General features: G+C 48.1%; 1 protein-coding gene across 8 annotated transcripts in view; it reads left to right on the forward strand.

The window, feature by feature from the left end:
* Arhgef7 (Rho guanine nucleotide exchange factor 7) overlaps nucleotides 1-19224 on the forward strand; it is a 99907-nt gene that overhangs the window by 63440 nt on the left and 17243 nt on the right. For 6 of the 8 annotated variants that reach the window (XM_075986163.1, XM_075986159.1, XM_075986162.1 and 3 more), the window contains 8 exons: nucleotides 4903-5025; nucleotides 9140-9278; nucleotides 9943-10002; nucleotides 10910-11056; nucleotides 13137-13223; nucleotides 15284-15362; nucleotides 15503-15642; nucleotides 18406-18630. In XM_075986163.1, the coding sequence (XP_075842278.1) occupies nucleotides 4903-5025; nucleotides 9140-9278; nucleotides 9943-10002; nucleotides 10910-11056; nucleotides 13137-13223; nucleotides 15284-15362; nucleotides 15503-15642; nucleotides 18406-18630 (1000 nt within the window). The remainder of the gene's footprint in view (nucleotides 1-4902; nucleotides 5026-9139; nucleotides 9279-9942; nucleotides 10003-10909; nucleotides 11057-13136; nucleotides 13224-15283; nucleotides 15363-15502; nucleotides 15643-18405; nucleotides 18631-19224) is intronic. The other 2 variants (XM_075986161.1, XM_075986164.1) reach the window with 1 other exon arrangement.

A 19224-nucleotide genomic window follows, 5' to 3' on the forward strand; every position in this document is an offset into this window, starting at 1 on the left:
TTAAGCTGAACTGCTTATGTGCTATGTACTGGGAAGGGTGGCTTTTCCCCCTGTTGTCTTCTAGCTGTGTGTTGCTCTGTCCTGTAAGAGATGATAAAATGTAGATCGTCACATACGGGCAACATGTCATTAGAAATAGCCATGAAGGGTTACTTTTCATTATGCCTTTTGTTTATTAAGTTCCAACTTGTGCCAGGCACTATTCTGAGTATTGAGGTGTGTTAATTCATTAACTCCTTTACATGCCTTATTGAGGGATTAGGGTTTAAGACAACACTGGGACAACAGAGATGGAGTAGTGGACTTTAGTGCAAAACTTGTATCTATAGCAGGCTTTCTCAAACTGCCAGTCCCCAAATCATGGCACAGAGACTTCTTACTAGTTATGAATGCTCGGCCTTATCTTAGTCCATTCCACCAGCCCTTATAACTTAATTTAACCTGTTTCTCTTCCTCTGTTTTTTGCCTCAGGGCTTTTTACCTTTTATTCATTCTTTATGTCCTATTTTTCCTGCTTCTTCTGTGTCTGTCTGTCTGTCTGCTGCCTTGTTGGTCCCAGGAATCTTTCTCTTTTTCTCACTTGAGCCTAGATTCCTCCTCTTGGCCTGCCAGCCCTGCCTCCCCCTCTACTGCTAGCAATTGGCCATCAGCTTTTTATTAGACCAATCAGGTACATTAGGCAGATCATTAAGCAAATGCAGCATAAAGAAATGCAGCAGCTTCTACACAGCACGCATCCTCTCTGCATGATGAAATACTGGTTGGTTCTCAGATGTTCTCCCCACCCCTAGGGTCTCTGGGCTGCCTCCAACTCACGTTTGGTGTTGAGTACTCTTGAATGTGTTTGACATACGGTTTCAGGTGACAGTTTCTTAGATTGACTGTATTCCGACTGGATGGCATTTCTTTCACAGCACCTGTGATGGGAATGTAGGACATGGCTTACCAATTGCTTCTACAGAAAAATGAATTCTGGGGTCAGAGAGGTGGCTTAGTGGGTGCACAGACATACAGGCCAGCAAACACCCGTACACATACAGACATATAAGCCAGCAAAGCACCCATACACATAAAAAGGAAGTTCTTGATAAGGTACCAGGCTGGTGTTGAGTTCTGCTTGTGCTCCTTCTGCCTCAGTTTCTCTGGTGAGTAGCATCATAGATGTGTGGTAGCTTCTGGTTACTTAGCTCCTGGTAAAATAGCTGAAGTTTAGCATGTGTTCTGGTGACATGGACATGGGTTTTTTTAGTCCATCTGATTGAGAAATATTGGTGCCAACTACCTTAGGAAGGCAAGGCAGAGATTGGGGATAAGGTCACAAGACCAGTTTTGAGTTGCTTATGTCTTGAGGCGGGGTGTCAAGTGTACAGTTGGCTAGTCCTGCAGTCTGGCCCAAGGAAGGGTAAAACTAGAGATTGGGAGGTGTGGACTATACCATCTTTCTCAGCCTCTGGAAGTTAGAGTTTTAGGGTCACCATCCCCTGCCTGTTTGCAGCAGCCCTGGACCCTCTCAGACTCTGCAGGTGGCTATGGCTGTGGTTCATGCTCCTGCAGTTTCCTGGTCCTTGTCCCTCTTGTGAGGCCATAGCAAAATACAGCTGACTTTGGAGGGCCAATGAGCCTGCTGGCCTGTGAAGGAAGGTCTGCGCCCTGTGCTGGGGAAGTCCGCTCTGGCCTCTGCCTGCAGGTTTGTCCCCTGGTTCGCCTCTGCTCCTAGATGCCGTCTGCAGGAAACGAGCATTTCACTTGATTTTCCTTTCTCCTTGTCTTTCTCTTGTTGAACACAGTTGACAGGCAATTGTCTAGCCAGTGAGTCAGTTAGGCAGAGACTGAATTAGTGAATTTCTTGAGTGATGTAATAACTTGGGTGTGATACTCAGGTTATTGCTTTAGTGGTTTTGTTTGTTTTGTTTTGTTTTTCCCCATGTGACAGAGTTTCTTTGTGTAACAGTCCTGGCTATCTTGGAATTCACTTTGTTGGCCTTGAACTCACTGAGATCTGCCTGCCTCTGCCTCCCTAAGTGCTGATATTAAAGGCATGCACCACTACCGCCTGGTCCTTAGGTTTTTGTTTTATTTAAAACAATGTAGATTTATTTTTGTGTATGAGTGCTTTGCTTGCATGTATGTATGTAAGTATGTATGTATGTATACTAGGTGTGTACCTGGTATCAGTCGAGGTAAGAGAAGGACATTGGATCCCCTGGAACTGGAATTACAGAGGCTTGTGAGGCTCCATGTGGATGCTGGGAACCAGACCTTCTCAGGCTCATCCTCACAATGGTTGTGAGGTGCAGTGCAACCTCCTCCAAATAACAGATGAATGTCTGACGAAAGGAAGATAAAAACACACCTGTTGCTCTCGCTCTCCACCGTCCATAGTGCCACGGGTGGTCCGAGAGTAGAATGCTGCTTAAAAATACATGATCTCCCCATCCTGTTGTTTTATAGGAAAGATAATTAAGATATCCACACCAAGAAATAAAACCTGGGGCTGGAGAGACAGCTCAGCAGCTGAGAGCATTTTTTGTGCTCTAGGGTTTGGTTCATGAGGGAAAGTAGAGCAGAGATGACACCCTCACTGGTGCAGTCCCAGCCTCTTCCTCAGGTCCCAGGCCTCCTTTGTGGTGGCCCTCTTGTTGTTCTGTGTGGTTGATTCTCTTTCGAACGGGGTGTGTGCTCTGGGCGGGCAGTCAGCACAGACTTGGGTTGCAGTGGATATAGTTGAGCCCATCTTCGTGTTGCTGTGTTGAGTCTGTGTGGTGCTGAGGGACCCTTGAGCTACTCAGCCCTCTGTGAGGTTTGTTTCAGCTTCCAGTGGCTCTTGCTAGGATCTGACGTGAGATTCTGCGCTGCCTGTCTGGGTTAGTGCTTACCCTGGCACATGGGAAGGGGCCACTTCCTATATGTGTAGTAATAAGAGCGACGGGGCTGCGTCCCCAACACCCCAGCCGCCTGCTAGCTTATGCCCGAAATAACAACACACAAACTGTATTCATTTAAACACTGCTTGGCCCTTTAGCTCTAGCCTTTACTGGCTAATTCTGATATCCCTATCAACCCATCTCTAATAATCTGTGAGCACCGGTCTTAGTGAGCACCGGTCTTACCGGGAAGATTCTAGCCTATGTCCATCCTGGGTCGGAGCTTCATTGCGTGTGTCTGCCCAGGGGCCGGGAGCATGGCGTCTCTCTGAGGCATCTGCCCCCGAGAGGAGAGCTGTGGAGTCTCTGCTCACTGCCTCTTCCTCCTAGCGTTCTGTTCTGTTTACTCCTCCCACCTATCTTCTAACCAATGAGGACCAAGCAGTTTCTTTTTATTTAACCAATGACCTTCCTCCATCATATATGGGCACTGGCATCTTGCTCAGGCATTCTGCCCAGTTTCATGGTTATTTCTTTAATTTGCCTGCACTTGTCTCTTCCATTTTGGAACTCTAATGGTGCAGGGCAGCATTCCTCTGCTGTCTAAACTGTTTTCTAGTCTTGGTGGGGCGGGGGGTTAGAACTCTATTCTCTTACTATTTCATTTTTCTTGTCCTCGCTTTGTGCTGTTTCTTGTTTACGTTTATTTGCACTGCAGGGAATTGGTCTCGGAGCCTTACGTTTGTCTAATGCCTGCTCTGTCCATGGCCCATGTGTACCCCAACCCCGTGTCACAAATGTTCATGGAAGCTGTGGTCTTCAGTGTCTTCCTTTTGGCTCTTTCATCTTGTTAGGCAGAAGTTTTTGTCAGTCCTCTGCCTACTGTCTGAGTTAGGGTTTCCACTGCTGTGATGAAACATCGTGCCCAAAAACATCTTGGGGAGGAAAGATTTTGACTTATTTATCCTCTATCCCATGACTGAGGGAGGCCGAGGCAGGAGCTGATGCAGAGGCCGTGGAGGAATGCTGCTTGCTGGCTTGCTCAGCCTGCCTTCTTATAGTCCCAGGGTGGTACGAGCCACCGTGGTCAGCTCGTTAAGAAAACGCTCTGGAGGCTTGCCTGCAGATCTTAGAGGCAGTTACTCAGTAGAGGTTCTCCTCTGTTATTCATGTTTCTAGCCTATGTTCATTTGACATAAAACTGACCAGCACAGCTGCTTACACTTGAGACTAACATAAAAAATGCTTTTGCAGCACTGACTTGGGTCAAGACTTGTTGATTTGGCTTTGGTGAGGAGTTCTGGTATGAATAGCTTTGTTCCTATTTTCTCTGGGTCAGAGTCCCCAGAGAGCAGGAAGTCCTCTTTCCTACCGTGTACTGAGACCCTGGTGGATGTGGACTCCTGGGGGTATCCTCTCAGGCTCCCTGTTAGTAGCATGCTGTCCTGTCCTAGGCCTACAGTCTGGAGAGATGGGTAAAGAAAGCTCCTCAAGCTCCCAGTGACCCCTGAATGTAGCCTACTTGTGTCCTGCTGGTTGATGCCCCGTTCTCACTGCCATCTGCACTCCATTTCCACACGGGGTTCCAGTTGGCTGTTTCTTGTTCTTGACTTTAAACTTTAGAATGCTGTGACCTATTGCCATTGCCTAGAGGTAGGAAGAAGTGGCTCATCTCTAGCCCCTGTCACCTGTGGTGACAGGTGTCTTTAGTACTTGTGATACTTCGTTACTACCTGTGTAAACATCTTAGTTAGGCAGCCATGTGTAGTCACTTCTAACTTTGTATACAGTATTTGAGACTTCAGGATTTACATTTTCCTAACCACACAGAGAACATAGGTTTGGCTAGATTGGTCAGTCATGAGGCACGGCCGACTTGGCCTTCTGGACGCTGTCAAAGGTTGGTTAGTCCCTCAGCCTGTAGGGGAGTGGGCAGGGCCAGAAAGGTATGGAGTCTGGGCAGAGGGGAAGACCTTGGTTTCATTTGCCCCTTGCTGGTTTCTTCCTGTCTGATGGTGTTTCTATGTCACACCTCCAGGTCTCCTGAGGCCCAGCAGAGAGTTGGTGGCTGCTTCCTGAGCCTGATGCCACAGATGAGGACCCTGTACCTTGCTTACTGTGCCAATCACCCGTCTGCTGTGAGCGTCCTCACAGAACATAGGTTTGTTGGCTGGGATATCTGGGCCAGAAGGGAGGCGGGCAGCGCTGGACCCATGTAACAATGTTCAGACTAAACAAGGATAAGTTTATTTTGCCCTCAAAATAAGTGCTTGAACATCTGTTTAAAAATCCGAAAGGCTGGTCGGTGTGTTTGTGAAAGAAAAGGGTTCTAGGGCTGTGTCTTAGGTTTCTATTTCTATAAAGAGACGCCATGACCACAGCAACTCTTATAAAAGAAAATGTTTAATTGGGGCTGGCTTACAGTTCAGAGGATTAGTCTATGATCACCATGGCAGGAAACATGGTAGTGTGTGCAGGTAGACATGGTGCTGGAGAAGGAGCTGAGAATTCTGCATCTGGATTGGCAAACAACAGGAAGAGACTTGAACCACTTATCCTGGCTTAAGCTTCTGAGACTCAGCCCTACATACACACACACACTCTGTCTCTGTCTCTCTCTCTCCCTCTCCCTCCTCCAGCAAGGCCACCCCTACCCCAACAAGGATATACCTCCAATAATGCTGCTCCCTATGTGTCTATGGGGACCATTTTCATCCAGGCCACCACAGGCTGGACAGGTGGTTGGTTCATGGGCAACAGTGCTGCTATACAGCATGAGGGCTTGGGTGTAGACTTCAGCACCCATGTTAAAAATGCTCAACGTGTTTAACTCCTGGAGCCCCATTGCTGTGGGTGGCAGAAACAGGAGGATTGCTAGAGCTTGTTGACTGCCAGATTGGCTGTAGGTTAAATGAGAGACCTTGTGTCCCAGGATTATGGTGGAGGTAATAGAGCAGGGCAACCAGCATCCTTCCCTGGACTGTTGATGTGTGCCTGCCTGTGTGCTCATCTCCAGACACGTATGTACGCACACTCCAAACAACTAAACAGAAAAACAGAACAGAAGAGGGTCCTTCTGAAGTTTCCTTAGCATCGAGGGGAACTGGTAAGTGCTTAGGAAGTTGCTGCCGGCTGCCTAGAGGCTTCAGACATTAGCTTTCTCCTGGGTGGGTGGGAGTGTTGGAGACTGGATTAGGTTGGGCACTTGTGGGAGCAGTGGCTGCTGGAGGTGAGGACTGTCTGCGGGCAGAGCATTTGGTTGCAACCGTGTGCTTGAGCCTTCCAGTCTACACAAAGTTAACGTGTAGGGTTCCCCTCTTTACAGAGTCGGGAGGAAAGACTGCTGGGTATTTCAGGTGTTCTGAGCCGTCTCATGGTGAGTGCTGGTATCATGCCAGGAGACTGAGCAAATGTCTAGCATACTCAGGACTGGCTTCTAATGCTTGAAGAGGCTCTGCATTTCTATGTTATCACGGCAACTTTGTTATTATTGGAAGAAATGATGTGGTTTCTGTTGTGAACAGCAGTTCAGTGTGTTCAGAGCTGTTACTGGAAAGTGTGCATCAGCATCAAGATGTGTGCGCTTTTTATCCCAGCGGCTTTAGTGGTTCCCGTCTGGACTCTGCTTTAAAACTGGAGCACAGCAAGTAATAGCTTGGGTGGACTGACCTGGCCTCCTGGGAATGCAGCGGAGGCCAGCGTGGGTTCCCGACTGGATCTGCTTTAAAATAGTGGAGCACAAGCCACCCTTCGGGTGAACCAGCCTGGCCAGCCTCCTGGGAATGCAGCAGAGCCCTTGTTCGTGGAGTTGTGATAAGTAGTAGAGGACCACGCACGCCTTAGTCAGCCAGAGCACACACTGAGGCTTGTGATTTTGTTGTCTGAACTGGGTAAGAAGACTAAGTGGCCTGGATGTTTTCTGCTCACACACTGAGGCTTGTGATCTTGTGGTCTGAACTGGGTAAGAAGACTAAGTGGCCTGGATGTGTTCTGCTCATTGGTGTGCTCAGGTGTGCAAGGATCACAGTGTTGCTGACCCCATCTGTTTAACACCTGTAGTTCTGAGTGGAAGGGAAGGAGCTGGAGTGCTTCATAGTCAGAGGGAAAGTAGAAGCTTGCCCCATGTTCTCCTTCTTCCTCCCTGGGTGTTCTCTTTAGTGTGAAGCTTATATTCAGTTACTTGCTTCATTGACCCCTTAGAGCTTAGAAATGATAAAATTTTACAAAAGCAAAACCCAGGTATCAAGTTTGTGTCTGTAAATGTTCTGTAAGAATTAATGATGTAGTGAGACAGGAGATGTAGAGCTAGTGAGATGTTCTGTCCCCACCCCCCCACACAGGAGAGTGTCTGGTCTAACGTCCTTCTTGTGGGAGGGAGGTGGTTAAAGTAGCAGAGCTGAGGAGAAATGCAGTGGGCAGTGCTGTTCACCTCCACTCTGCTATTACCCCAGTGACTATTTGGGTCTCGTCTGAAAGGCAAACACAGTATCTCAAAATAGCAGGGGGAAGGACACAGATGAGGTGTTTGGCTGGGGAGTGTCCCAGCTGCTGTTCAACGTGGCATGCTGGCTGTGGAGTGGGGACCTTGGGGTCTGCTCTGAACAGCCTGGAACAACTGGGTGTGGGATCCTGAGCCATAAAGAGGAGAGTCCTTCTGAGCCAGCAGATATAGCAGGATGTGGTGTTTGTGTGCTCTTCTGAGGTACCTGAGCTGTGAGTGGTCCCCCTCAGCCTGCCACAGATCCCATCACCCTCCTGAGGCGTAAGTTGGTGCTTAGAGTCATGCACTCTCGTGTCTGATCACTTGTTTCTGCATCGTTCTCTCTACTGAGTTGCCGGGCCAGCTAGCTAGTCTTTGCTTCCCTGTAGCTCTTATGGCTGTTCAGCTGCCACACCATGGCCAGTAGGTTGTGTTTTGATGCCTGAGCTATCTGAAAGCTTTGCTTTTGTAAGCTGGGGTGTAGTTCACTGGTGGGAATGTGCAAACACTGGGTTTCAGTTCTGTGTTCTTAGCTTTTAGACTTGGCCCTCAGCAAGCAGTCTAGCCTATCCCTAGCCCTGTCTGTATATCTGATGTGTGTGCCCATGGGAACCTTTCCTTTGTTGATGGTAGACACAGGGTCCTAGGGTCCACGTGTTCTGAGGGAAGTTTTTAAGTTATTCTCTAAGAACACATTTTTCACTGGTTTGTTACCATCATTCTGTCAGAATTATATAGTGAATTATTTTCTTAATCATGATGTTAAGAAGCTACAAGGTGAAACTGCCTGGGAAGTTTTGTGTAGTTCTGTTTCCTTTCTTGGCTGTGGATGTCTTTCCTGGCAGCAGCAGAATGCTGTGTGCAGATCACATGGCGTGTTTAAAGTCTGCTTTGTTCTTAAGACTTCTGAGTTGTGTTATGACAACCTCACTAAACCCTGGACCACCTTACTGCCTGGGGCCTGTTTTCCCTTGGAGAAGGGCTCTGAATTTGATGGATTTATGGGCTGTACCTCATCAACTGCTTGTTTCAGAGAAAGCTGGTAAAATGGGCGTCTCTCCTACTCACCGTGGTGCTTTATGGAGAGCAGATAAGGGTGGAGATACTGTTCTTAGCAGGACTCTGAACCTAGAGCAAACCCAGCAGGTGGGCCATGAGAAAACTGACCCCAGTCGAGGCCCAGTGGAAACTGAGGACCCTAGACCCTGCTTGTCGCCAGGGACTCGTCATAGGAAACATTGCTGAGCAGTGAGAAGACTATCAAGGGGGGAGTGTTTAAGACTTGGTTTAATGCACTCTAAATTTTGGGAATGCTGTAAGTCCCCACCTGCTTTCTGCATACTCTGTGGGCGTGAGTTGGGGTGATGCTGTGGCAGTCTCCCCATGCCAGAGCCTTTGCCCGGCCCTGTGCTGTGCTCTGCATACCACTACTGCTCCTAGGGAATGAGGTCAGCTCACTAGGACTCGGGGCACACCTCACATCAGGGTGTGGCCCCCTCCCACAGGTCTCTGAGGCTCAGAGACAGCTTATGGAAGGATGCTGTTACCAGTTTGTACTCTGGACACCTCTGAGGACTGGTAAAAGCTCCATGAAGCCAGCATGCCCAGGGCCCTTTGTCAGTGGGATGGAGGTGAGAGTGCTGTCGGAGACTTTTCACATCGCATGGTAACTGGCGCATCCGTGGGTGTAAAGCTGCAGCCATCGCCATAGGACATTTCTGTCTGTGACACAAGCCCTGGCCCTGTGTCCCTAACTGGAGCCTCTTCTCTTTCCTTCTTTACCCCTGCTGCTCAGTGAGGACCTGGGTGAGTTCATGGAATCAAAAGGTGCCAGCAGTCCTGGGATCCTGGTGCTGACCACTGGCCTCAGCAAGCCCTTCATGCGCCTGGACAAGTACCCAACACTGCTGAAGGAGCTGGAGAGACACATGGAGGTGCTGCTGCTCCCTGACCTGAGACCCTGAACCTTGTCAGGCCTCATGTCCGTGAGGTTACCCCAGAGCTCGTCTAGAGTTTGTAACTGAGTGGTTTTCAGAGGGACTTTGTTAAGCGTGGAGGTTTTCTCCTCATCCAGCTCTAGAAGAAAGTATCGTCTTTTTCTTTCCTCCAACACCCTCATGTACCCATCTGCTCCCCAAGTGCTCCAGAAGCTGCAGAGTGTCATGTTCAAGTAGTGCTGGGTGTTGTGTCAGAGTTGAGCTACAAGCAGTAGGAGCCTGAGTTGCAGGGTGATAATGGGAACGTCTGTTGTTGTCTGGGATAGCAGCTCACAGAGCTGACAGGGACCCTGGGCCTGCTTATCGCTAGGCTTGGAACTGTTGAGCTCAGCTCTGCCCTTAGAGGACAGGGCGGTCAGAGATGGCTGTAAGCAGGCGTGGGCCATGCTCTCATGAGGCTTTATTTACAGAATAGCATTGCCTGCTGACCCCTCTTGGCAGTTTTGTTCCAAATTAATTTTCCTCAAGTCTGTTGGCGCCATGATCCCTTAAAAGATGAGCAGCCCCCAGCCACTGAGAAGCTAATAAGGGCAGAAGTTTTAGGATAGTCTCCAGGATGTTCCCAGTGTGACTGTTTGTCATGTCTGTCTTTTATCCACAGGATTATCATCCTGATAGACAAGATATTCAAAAGTCCATGACTGCCTTCAAAAACCTTTCAGTGAGTGATTTTGCTTATGTTGTAAGATTTTGATTTGTTTAGCCGATGACCTTTAGGGCAGAAAGCCCTAGGGTATGGTCTTGTCTGCCTGTGTGACCCTTAATAAGCTGAGTGGGAAGGGTCACACTCTTGTTTTCTTCCTCGGGTGGTTGGACCTCAGCCCCCCTGATTCACACAGCAGCTGGATCAAGGTGGCATCTACCCTATGTCAGTGAGTGTTTACCCCTTTCATGTAAGCAAATTCTTGAGATCCTTTAACAGACTCTCGTGGGTTCATGTAACATACTTGTTATATTTTCTCTCAGATACTATCACCACAAATGCATGTTGAATTAAAACCCACTGGAAAAGACACAGTAAACAAGTGACTTGTGAAGTGAACGCACTGTGTATTGGGATGAGGTAGAGGCCGTGTGTAGCAACACTCCATGACCAGTGAGCTCTCCTCCTTGAGTGTACTCTGAGACGAATGAAATTTAGAAAGGACATGGCGTAGTTGTTGCTGTAGATGGAGTCATTTAACTCCCTGCCTCCAAGTCCACCCAGGACACAGGTCCTCACTTGTCATACTGCCCAGCTGTGGTTTAGACACATGTTCCATGTATTATATTATAGCACATGCTACTTCCTCCTCTTGGTCTTGTCTGCTCGCAGACACTGATGAAGCCAGAAGGAAATGTTCTTCTAGTCCACTCTGAACATGGCTTCCTGAAACTGACAACTGCCTAGGGAGTGGAAGGTGCCGGAGCACGTGCATGCTTTTGTTGCCTTGATTCCACCAACTCCGTACAGTTAACCCTTCATTATTCGACTGAACAGAACAGTAATCGTAAAAGCACAAGCGGTGTGGTGAAAACAAGATTCTGAGAGTTTGTGTCTGTAAACAGTTGTGTGCTGTGTCCCACAGGCCCAGTGTCAAGAGGTTCGGAAAAGGAAAGAGCTGGAGCTGCAGATTCTGACGGAGCCGATCCGCAGCTGGGAGGGGGATGACATAAAGACGCTGGGTGCTGTCACGTACATGTCCCAAGTCACGATTCAGTGCGCAGGAAGCGAGGTACTGGGCCCCACTTCCCCACCTGTCCCACTCCTAGTTTTGTATTCAGGCCTAGAATAACGGCATGTACTGCGTCAGCGCACAAGAGTCTTACCTGTGTGGCCACTCTCTACCCTTGACAGATGTGGAGCGCTTACGGTGTGGGTGGAAAGCTGAGAGCAGACAGGCTTGTCAGTTCATACCCACCTAGGGTCAGCTTGGTCCAGAGCTCTGAACTGAGAGGGCGTCCACCCAAGACTGTGTCTCACCATATACAGGCGTCTTCTAGGGACACTTACCTGGCCGAGCTCAGGCTTCTCATCAGAGCACACTTTAGGGAGCCTAGTGTTTATGGCACTGGCGTGTATGTATTCTGGTGCCTACTTCTGGGAGTCTGGCTTTGTTGCTGGCTTGTTCAGTGACATCCTTCCACAGTGACAGTTGGCTGTTGATGGGTCATCATGGGAGTAGTCCATTTGATGGTGGAGCAAACTTGAGTCACCCTCCACACATACAGCCATTTGGAGAGAGAGGAAGCAGAACTTGTCTGAGTATCCCCACCACATTATAGTGTGGGTACTGTAAGAAATTGTCACTTTCTTCTTTGACTACACTGACCTGAAACACTCAATCTTTCGAAAATTTGTCACTTAATCAAATGATTTTATATGTGTGGGTATGTTGCCTCCACGCATGTTTTTGTATAATTTTTGCGTAGAATCCACAGAGGCCAGAAGAGGTTGATCCCTGGAAATGGAGTTACAGACAGTTGTGAGCTGTCATGTGAATGCTGGGAATCAAACCTGTCTTCTAGAAGAGCAGCCAATGTTCTTAAACTCAGAGCTCTCCCCAGCCCCTTACCCTTGTGATTTTTAAGTTTTGTTTTAGATAACTTTGCAACATTTCCCAAAGTGCTAAGTCTCCCTAACAGTGGTGGCTACTCCTCCAAAGAGAATCGGTGCTGTCCTGCCCTTGAGGGAAGAGGTCTTCTGCTGGCACTCCCCAGCCTGTGTGCCTCCAGGAGAAGTAGCAGGTTGTTTCTGCACCTTCTTCAGGACACACACTCCTCCCCATCCCTGCTGCCCTGTGGGTGGGTGTGACATTGTGAAGAACATTCTTGGGAAAGCTGTTTGCTGTACTTAGCCACTTCTGAAGGCAGTGCCTCAAATACTGGAGGACTCATGCCTGTTGCTTTGACTTTTGTCTTTTAGATGTGTGTGTTTTCCATGACTTTTGTTACCTTGAAGCAAATGGTATTTAATGTACAAGAAATAAGTTTTCCATATAAACCACAAAAGGTTAATCAGATAGATGATGATAGCAATATTTACTTAATTTTTGCCCTATTTTTCTTGTAGCTTGAAGAATTAACCTGTCCCCATCCCTTTCTAGTTTTTTCCCCTCCGGGCCATGAACAGAAAGTTACAAAATAGTATTCAAAGGTACTCCACACAGGGCTAGAGAGATGGCCCAGTGGTTAAGAACACTTAATGTTCTTCCCAAGGTTTGATTCCAAGCACACATGGCAACTCCCAGCCATCTATAACTCTAGGTCCAGGGGATCCAGCACCCTCTTTAGGCACTGTACTCATATGATACACAGAGACATTCATACATATAAACAGTATAAATAAATAAACCTGTAGTTTTTCTTAGACAGGGTCTCTCAGTTGTGTAGCTCTGACTATCCTAGGACTCAGTATAGGTACCTGGCTGGCTTGGAGCACAGAGATCTTCTTGTCTTTGCCTCAGGAGTGCTGGGATCAAAGGTGCCACCACACCTGGTTAAATAAACCTTAATAAAAGAAAAAAGTCTTACAGGAACTTGCAAGCTCAGGGCTCTTGAATCATTTCATTACTTTCTGCCTTGAAAAATCTAATAGTGTGTGGTTGTTTTCACTGGTTATAGTTCTCTGAGTGCTGAGGTCTGATGTAGACTCAGTGCTTGTGTCTAATGGAGACTTGGTTATACTTGGTCAGCATTCAATACTGCTAGCATAATTTGGTAGAAATGTCAGTTAGGAAACACAGTCTATGGTTTCATAGGGGCTTGTATGAAGATTTGTGTACACATTTGTGAACAGATTCTTTTTGCTATTAGGAAAAGAATGAGCGATACCTCCTGCTCTTCCCAAGTCTTCTGCTCATGTTGTCTGCCAGTCCCAGGATGAGTGGTTTCATCTATCAGGTAAACACAGTAACAATGACACTTTCTGGCTTATAGTGGATGTCAGAATTGCTTCCAGGATGCCTTTAAATTTATGTATTCATATTGGACATGCCTGTATATGCACAGTATGTGATACCATGATGTGATGACTCTGTTCTTACCTGTGACTTTGTTTTTTTATTGATTTTATTGAGCTGTATATTTTCTCCATTCTCCCCCTTCCTTCCCCTCCTCTTCTACCCTCTCCCATGGTCTCAACGCTCCCAATTTACTCAGGGAATCTTGTCGTTTTCTACTTCCCATGTAGATTAGATCCATGTGTGTCTCTCTTAGGTTTCTCTTTGTTGTCTAGGTTCTCTGCGATTGTGAACTGTATTCTAGTTTTTCTTTGTCTAAAAGCCACTTATGAGTGAGTACACATTTGTCTTTCGGGTCTGGGTTAGCTTACTCTGTGTGCTCACCTCTGTTGCACCTTTCAGTGTGCCTGGAGAGAAGTGTGCATTTGTGAGCAGTGCACGTCAGTCTCTCACTGGCTGCTTTGTCCCTGCAAAGCAGTGCTTCTCTGGGCTCTCATGTTCTGTCGTGCACAGCCTAGGCTCAGCGAGGTGTTGTGGGCTGTGATCTGTTTGTTGTAAGGCGTAGAACACCCCAAATAAATACCCTGGGGGTGTCACTGATCGTTTGACCTTTTGTAACCTATCATTTAATGTGTTACTTTTTAATCATTTCCCAGAGAAAGTTTGAGAGCTGACTGTGGGAGAAAGCTTGAGGGGCTCTTTTCTGTTGCCATAGGGACTAGTGGTGGAGACATTTAGGTAGGATCTAGGAGCCCTGGAGTCCAGCCTCCACACTGACCTAAGAGAGACACTCATTCATTTGTTCAATTCATTCATTCAATTCATTCATTCATTCAGTTGCTGTTCGCTTTCAAGCGGCTTTTCTCTGATGTGAGTGTTGTGTTTTATGTTGTTCTGACAAGGAGTGTAGAGTCCTGAGTGGAAGGATGTGGCTTGGTCTGCCCCTGGGAGGGCTTCTCACTGTTGTTCCGAAGGACCCTTTCTAGATGGCCGAGCAGATAGGCATGGCAAGACTCAGAAAAGACTCTCCTCTCCATTGGTGGGGCATCCTGAGGAGAGGCTGGGTATAGGAGGTGCCTATACCCCAGATCCTGAGCCTAGATTGTCCTTGTACTGGGATCATCTCTTGCTGTGGCATGTCCCTGGAGATGGCATCTCAGCGGCAGGATGCTGTCTTTGTACTCTAGATGGTTCCTGGATCAGCCCTGGTGATGGGCATCACATCCAGTCATCTCTGTGGGTGGAGCACTGACTGCTGCTACACACTACAGGACCACCTGCCCAAGGATAGTGCTTCCCATAGCGGGCTGGGCTCCTACATCCGTCAGTAATCAAGAAAACTGCCAAACTGGCTTGCCAGGGGCCACTGGCAGGTTGGCAGTTCTCCTAGGTTTTCCTCTTCCCAGGTGTCTGTAGCTGTGTCCAATTGACACAGGTGCTGTCCTGCCTGCTGATAAAGTCCTGCCTTCAGCTAACAGTTGTTTCCTGGGGCCCAAAGCCATAGACTATATAGACTTGGTCTTTGACCACTGGCTGTCGCTGTTTGTGTGGCCCGAAGGAAGCTGTTGGGTGCTGTTGGGTGTTGTGTTTAAATGAGCTTTATCCCCATCCACTTCTCAGCTGACATTTCCTTTTTCTTGTGAATCCTCCCATTTTTACAGACAGCATGTCTGCCACTGTGTGCACCCTGTGGCAGCTATCTGTCCTACTGTGTAATTCCCGTTTGACAGAGTATAGCGCAAAGCCTCTCAGTGTATGCTCTTGTCTCCCTGTCCATCACTTGGGCCTCTGGAAGGCAGTGTGCGCTCTCCCACGGAGCTGGATGAAAGTCCTGCTTTGCCTCATACTCTGCCATTGCCAATTTGGGTTCTTCATAATGGTTTGGTCATTATTTAAGACGGTAGTTCTTTGGAACGTGTGGTTCTGCAATGTGTAAACTCTTTTAATGTTTAATGGCACATTTATTAGAAAAGCATTAATTTTTGGGGGGCTCTCTTTTAGGGAAAGCTACCAACGACAGGAATGACAATCACAAAACTTGAGGACAGCGAGACCCATAGGAATGCGTTTGAGATATCAGGTAATGTGCCCCAGCTTGTGCAGCCTCTCTGTCACAGTGAGGAGCAGCCAATTTCAAAGGCTGTGTGAAGCTGGCCTCAGGCTCTGGGCGTCTGTGGTGCTCGTGTGCATTTACTTGTAATTCCACCTCCTCCTCTCCAGGAAGCATGATCGAGCGGATTCTGGTGTCTTGCAACAACCAGCAGGACCTGCATGAATGGGTGGACCATCTACAGAAGCAGACGAAGGTTACGTCTGTGAGCAACCCCACCATCAAGCCCCACTCTGTGCCATCACACACAGTAAGAGCCAGCCACATGCTTTTCTCGGCTCTCACCAGTGGGTGCAGGAGTTTTAAACCCTGCCTTGTAGCACGAGTTTTAATTGTGCAGTTGTCATCACAGAGCAAAGCACCTCGCAGACTTTCTGTACATGCGCGAGCTCAGTGATGCTCAGTGCTGCCTCAGTTCCCACTGCACCCAGGAGCCACGGGCCCTGTTGTAAGTGGCTTTTTCTGAGAAGTTAAAACTTCATATATGTTACTCACAAACAGACAAAGCAAAAGAGAAGTGATAGCTGTGTTAGTCAGGCATTGGGCACCACTTCTGACGTACTCTAGAGAGTGGCAGTGTTGGGCCTGGGCTCCCTTGTGGAGGTCTTCCTTAGTGCAAAGTTCAGTTCCTTGCATTATCTGGGTATGGTGGCACATGACTGTATTCCTAGCACTTGGGAGGTGGGGGCGGGAGGATCTGAAGTTCCTTGGCTGAATGTTAAGGCCAGCCTGGGCTACTTGAGACCCTGACTCCAAACAGAAATAAAATAAAACAATGAAAACAACAACCAAAAAAAAAAAAAAAAAACAAAACCATTTTATTTACTTAATAAAAAAACTCAGCAGTACTTTGTGGTTTTTTTAGAGATAAAAATTTCAAAACATGTTGACATTGGTGTTTAAACTTTGTTTTTCGCTTGAGAAGTTGGTGTTATTTTAAAACATAACCATTTTTACTGAACACCTGAGCAAACCTTTCAAAAATGACCTTGGCTAACACAATTTATGATGACAGTTTCTGCCAGGTAGCTCATTTTTACATCAGTGCCTTCACGTAGAGGTCACCATGGTTACCTGCTCAGCTCTACCACTCGTGGTCTCACATCAGGGTCCAGTTTTCTGAGCTTGCTTTGTTGTCTCAGAAGTTGGAGTGTTGGATGACTTGCTGTGGTAGCTAGCACCTCACTCTCCATGGCTGAACTCTACCGTAATTTCTCCTTACTTCAGAAAGGTCCTGGAGAGTCAGGCGGTGGTGGCGCACGCCTTTAATCCCAGCATTCAGGAGGCAGAGGCAGGCAGATCTTTTGTGAGTTCGAGGCCAACCTGGTTTACAGAGTGAGTTCCAGGACAGGCACCAAAGCTACACAGAGAAACCTTGTCTCAAAAAATATAAAAAATAAACAAAAAACTAAGAAGGTCCTCAAGAGAAGGCTGGGAATTGGGAGTGTAGCTCAGTGGTAGAACATTTCCCTGATGTTGCAAGGTGCCGGGATCATTTCCCCATGCCACCAACATAATAAAAAAAATTAAAACCACTTACTTTTTGTGGGTTATGTATATCTCAGGGATATAGGTTGTTTGAATGAGTATGTACAGAACAGCAAAGTGAAGCCAGGCTCCCCACACCTGACACATAGTCTTTGCTGTGTATGTGCCTGGCGCCTCAGCATTTGGTGACGTGTAGTGGAAGCCGTAAAATCCCCTGCTGTGGGCCGCTGTGCAGCCCTGGTGGGAAGAAGGTGCCGTGGCTGGTGTGCTGTGTATGGAGTACTGCGTTCCCCTGGGGTCCGGCACCACGTGATCTCTCATTTTAGCATCGGGCACCACTCCGCTTTTCCAAGTAGAGAGAAACAAGCCAGTGTTTCTGCTACAAGGGGCTGGGTGCAGCTTTCTCCTCTGTGGGCTGCTTGTTTGTAGTGGTACAGTGTTGATAAAGTGCCGTGAGCCAGCAACTGGTGGCTGACCTGGCGCTTAGGGTGCTGTTTTCCGCTCTGTGGTGCCACAGCCAGCACAGCTCCAGCATTCAGTTCAGAGCTTCGCAGCCGGCTCCTGTTAGCTATGCATTAACTACATCATCTGCGTGAGATCCAGGGGCTCATTTGAGTCACGCTTACCTTATTAACATTTTCATTTCATTGTTGGTGTGGTTGATTTGGGGTTTTATAAGAATATAAATCTTATTAATAACATACCCCACTGAAAAATCAGATTTCAAATTATTTTTATTCAAACAAGCTTGAGATTTTTAAGAGAAAAATAACCTTTATTATGGAAATTAACATCCTTTTTATGAAGGCCAAGTGGTCCATATTCCTGCCTTCACACAGCTCTGTGGCAACTGAGTGTGCCCAAACAGAAAAGCCCTAGATGGGAGGGGCCTGGCTGCTGTGCTCCAAGAGAATTGTGCCCTGCTTTCCCCTCTCTGCACAGGGAACAGGCTTTGGTTTTGCCCTGCTCCTGTGTTACCAGGTGATAGTGTATTTCTGGGGAGGATGTCCCACCATCAGCCACCATTTCTGTACAGGAATACTTGTTTGTTTCGAAGTCATGATGCTTACACTAGTTTCTCACATGCTGTGACATTGCAGCTGTAACCTATGTACAGTGTGGGTCTCTCAGCCCCTTGTCCTGCCCAGAATCCCTTGGGAGCGTCGTACAGCCAGGGGTTAAAGCCGTGTGGTTAGGGCATTCTCCCATGGTACAGCCAGGGGTTAAAGCCGTGTGGTTAGGGCATTCTCCCATGGTACAGCCAGGGGTTAAAGCCATGTGGTTAGGGCATTCTCCCATGGTACAGCCAGGGGTTAAAGCCATGTGGTTAGGGCATTCTCCCATGGTACAGCCAGGGGTTAAAGCCATGTGGTTAGGGCATTCTCCCGTGGTACAGCCAGGGGTTAAAGCCTTGTGGTTAGGGCATTCTCCCGTGGTACAGCCAGGGCTTAAGCCGTGTGGTTAGGATATTCTCCCGTGGCCTCACCCATCTCATGCTCTCTGCTCTTGCTTTTGTGCCTGGCAGCTTCCCTCCCATCCTATCACTCCATCCAGCAAGCACGCGGACAGCAAGCCTGTGGCACTGACGCCTGCATACCACACGCTCCCCCACCCCTCTCACCATGGCACCCCACACACCACCATCAGCTGGGGACCCCTGGAGCCTCCGAAGACCCCCAAGCCTTGGAGCCTGAGCTGCCTGCGGCCTGCACCTCCCCTCCGGCCCTCAGCTGCTCTCTGCTACAAGGAGGTGAGGTCCTGCAGCCACTCAGACTGCCAGCTGCAGTGAGCATGTCTTGACATCCGGGTGTGTGAGGGTCTGCACTTAGTTACATGTGTCATTTCGATGAGTTTAGAAACGAAAGTCTTATGGTTTTGTTTATGGCATAAAGGACCCCCAGTGAATCCTTAGAACTGAGAAGAGGGTCTGTCCTTACTCTCTGTCATCCCCTTCTGCTGCAAGGGCCAGGAGGCACCTTTAAACTTAATAGGACAGGCATGCAGCTCCTTCAGATCTGAATGTATTGTGTCATACCTGAGGGGATGGTGCCATGAGGCACCAAGCCTGGTGTGCTCATGAACGCTTGGCTGCTAGGGCCTCGCCCTATGGGTGCCATTCTGCTGTGCCCAAGGTCTGTCCCAGAGTACTGAGGCTGTTGGAGGTAAAGAGTAGGTTCCCCAGTGAAAATGATGCGGTCTTGAAGGCAGTGCCTTCTTGGCCTCCGAGGAGTTGCAGCAACCTTCCTCAATCCACTCCTGCTCTTGCCCGCATGCCAAGTGTAGCCCTAGTGCACTTGCGTCCTCACTAAGTGTCTGCAGTCTCATGTGCTCCACCTAACCTGCT

Source organism: Microtus pennsylvanicus, chromosome 9, assembly GCF_037038515.1.
Source record: "Microtus pennsylvanicus isolate mMicPen1 chromosome 9, mMicPen1.hap1, whole genome shotgun sequence".
Lineage (NCBI taxonomy): Eukaryota > Metazoa > Chordata > Mammalia > Rodentia > Cricetidae > Microtus > Microtus pennsylvanicus.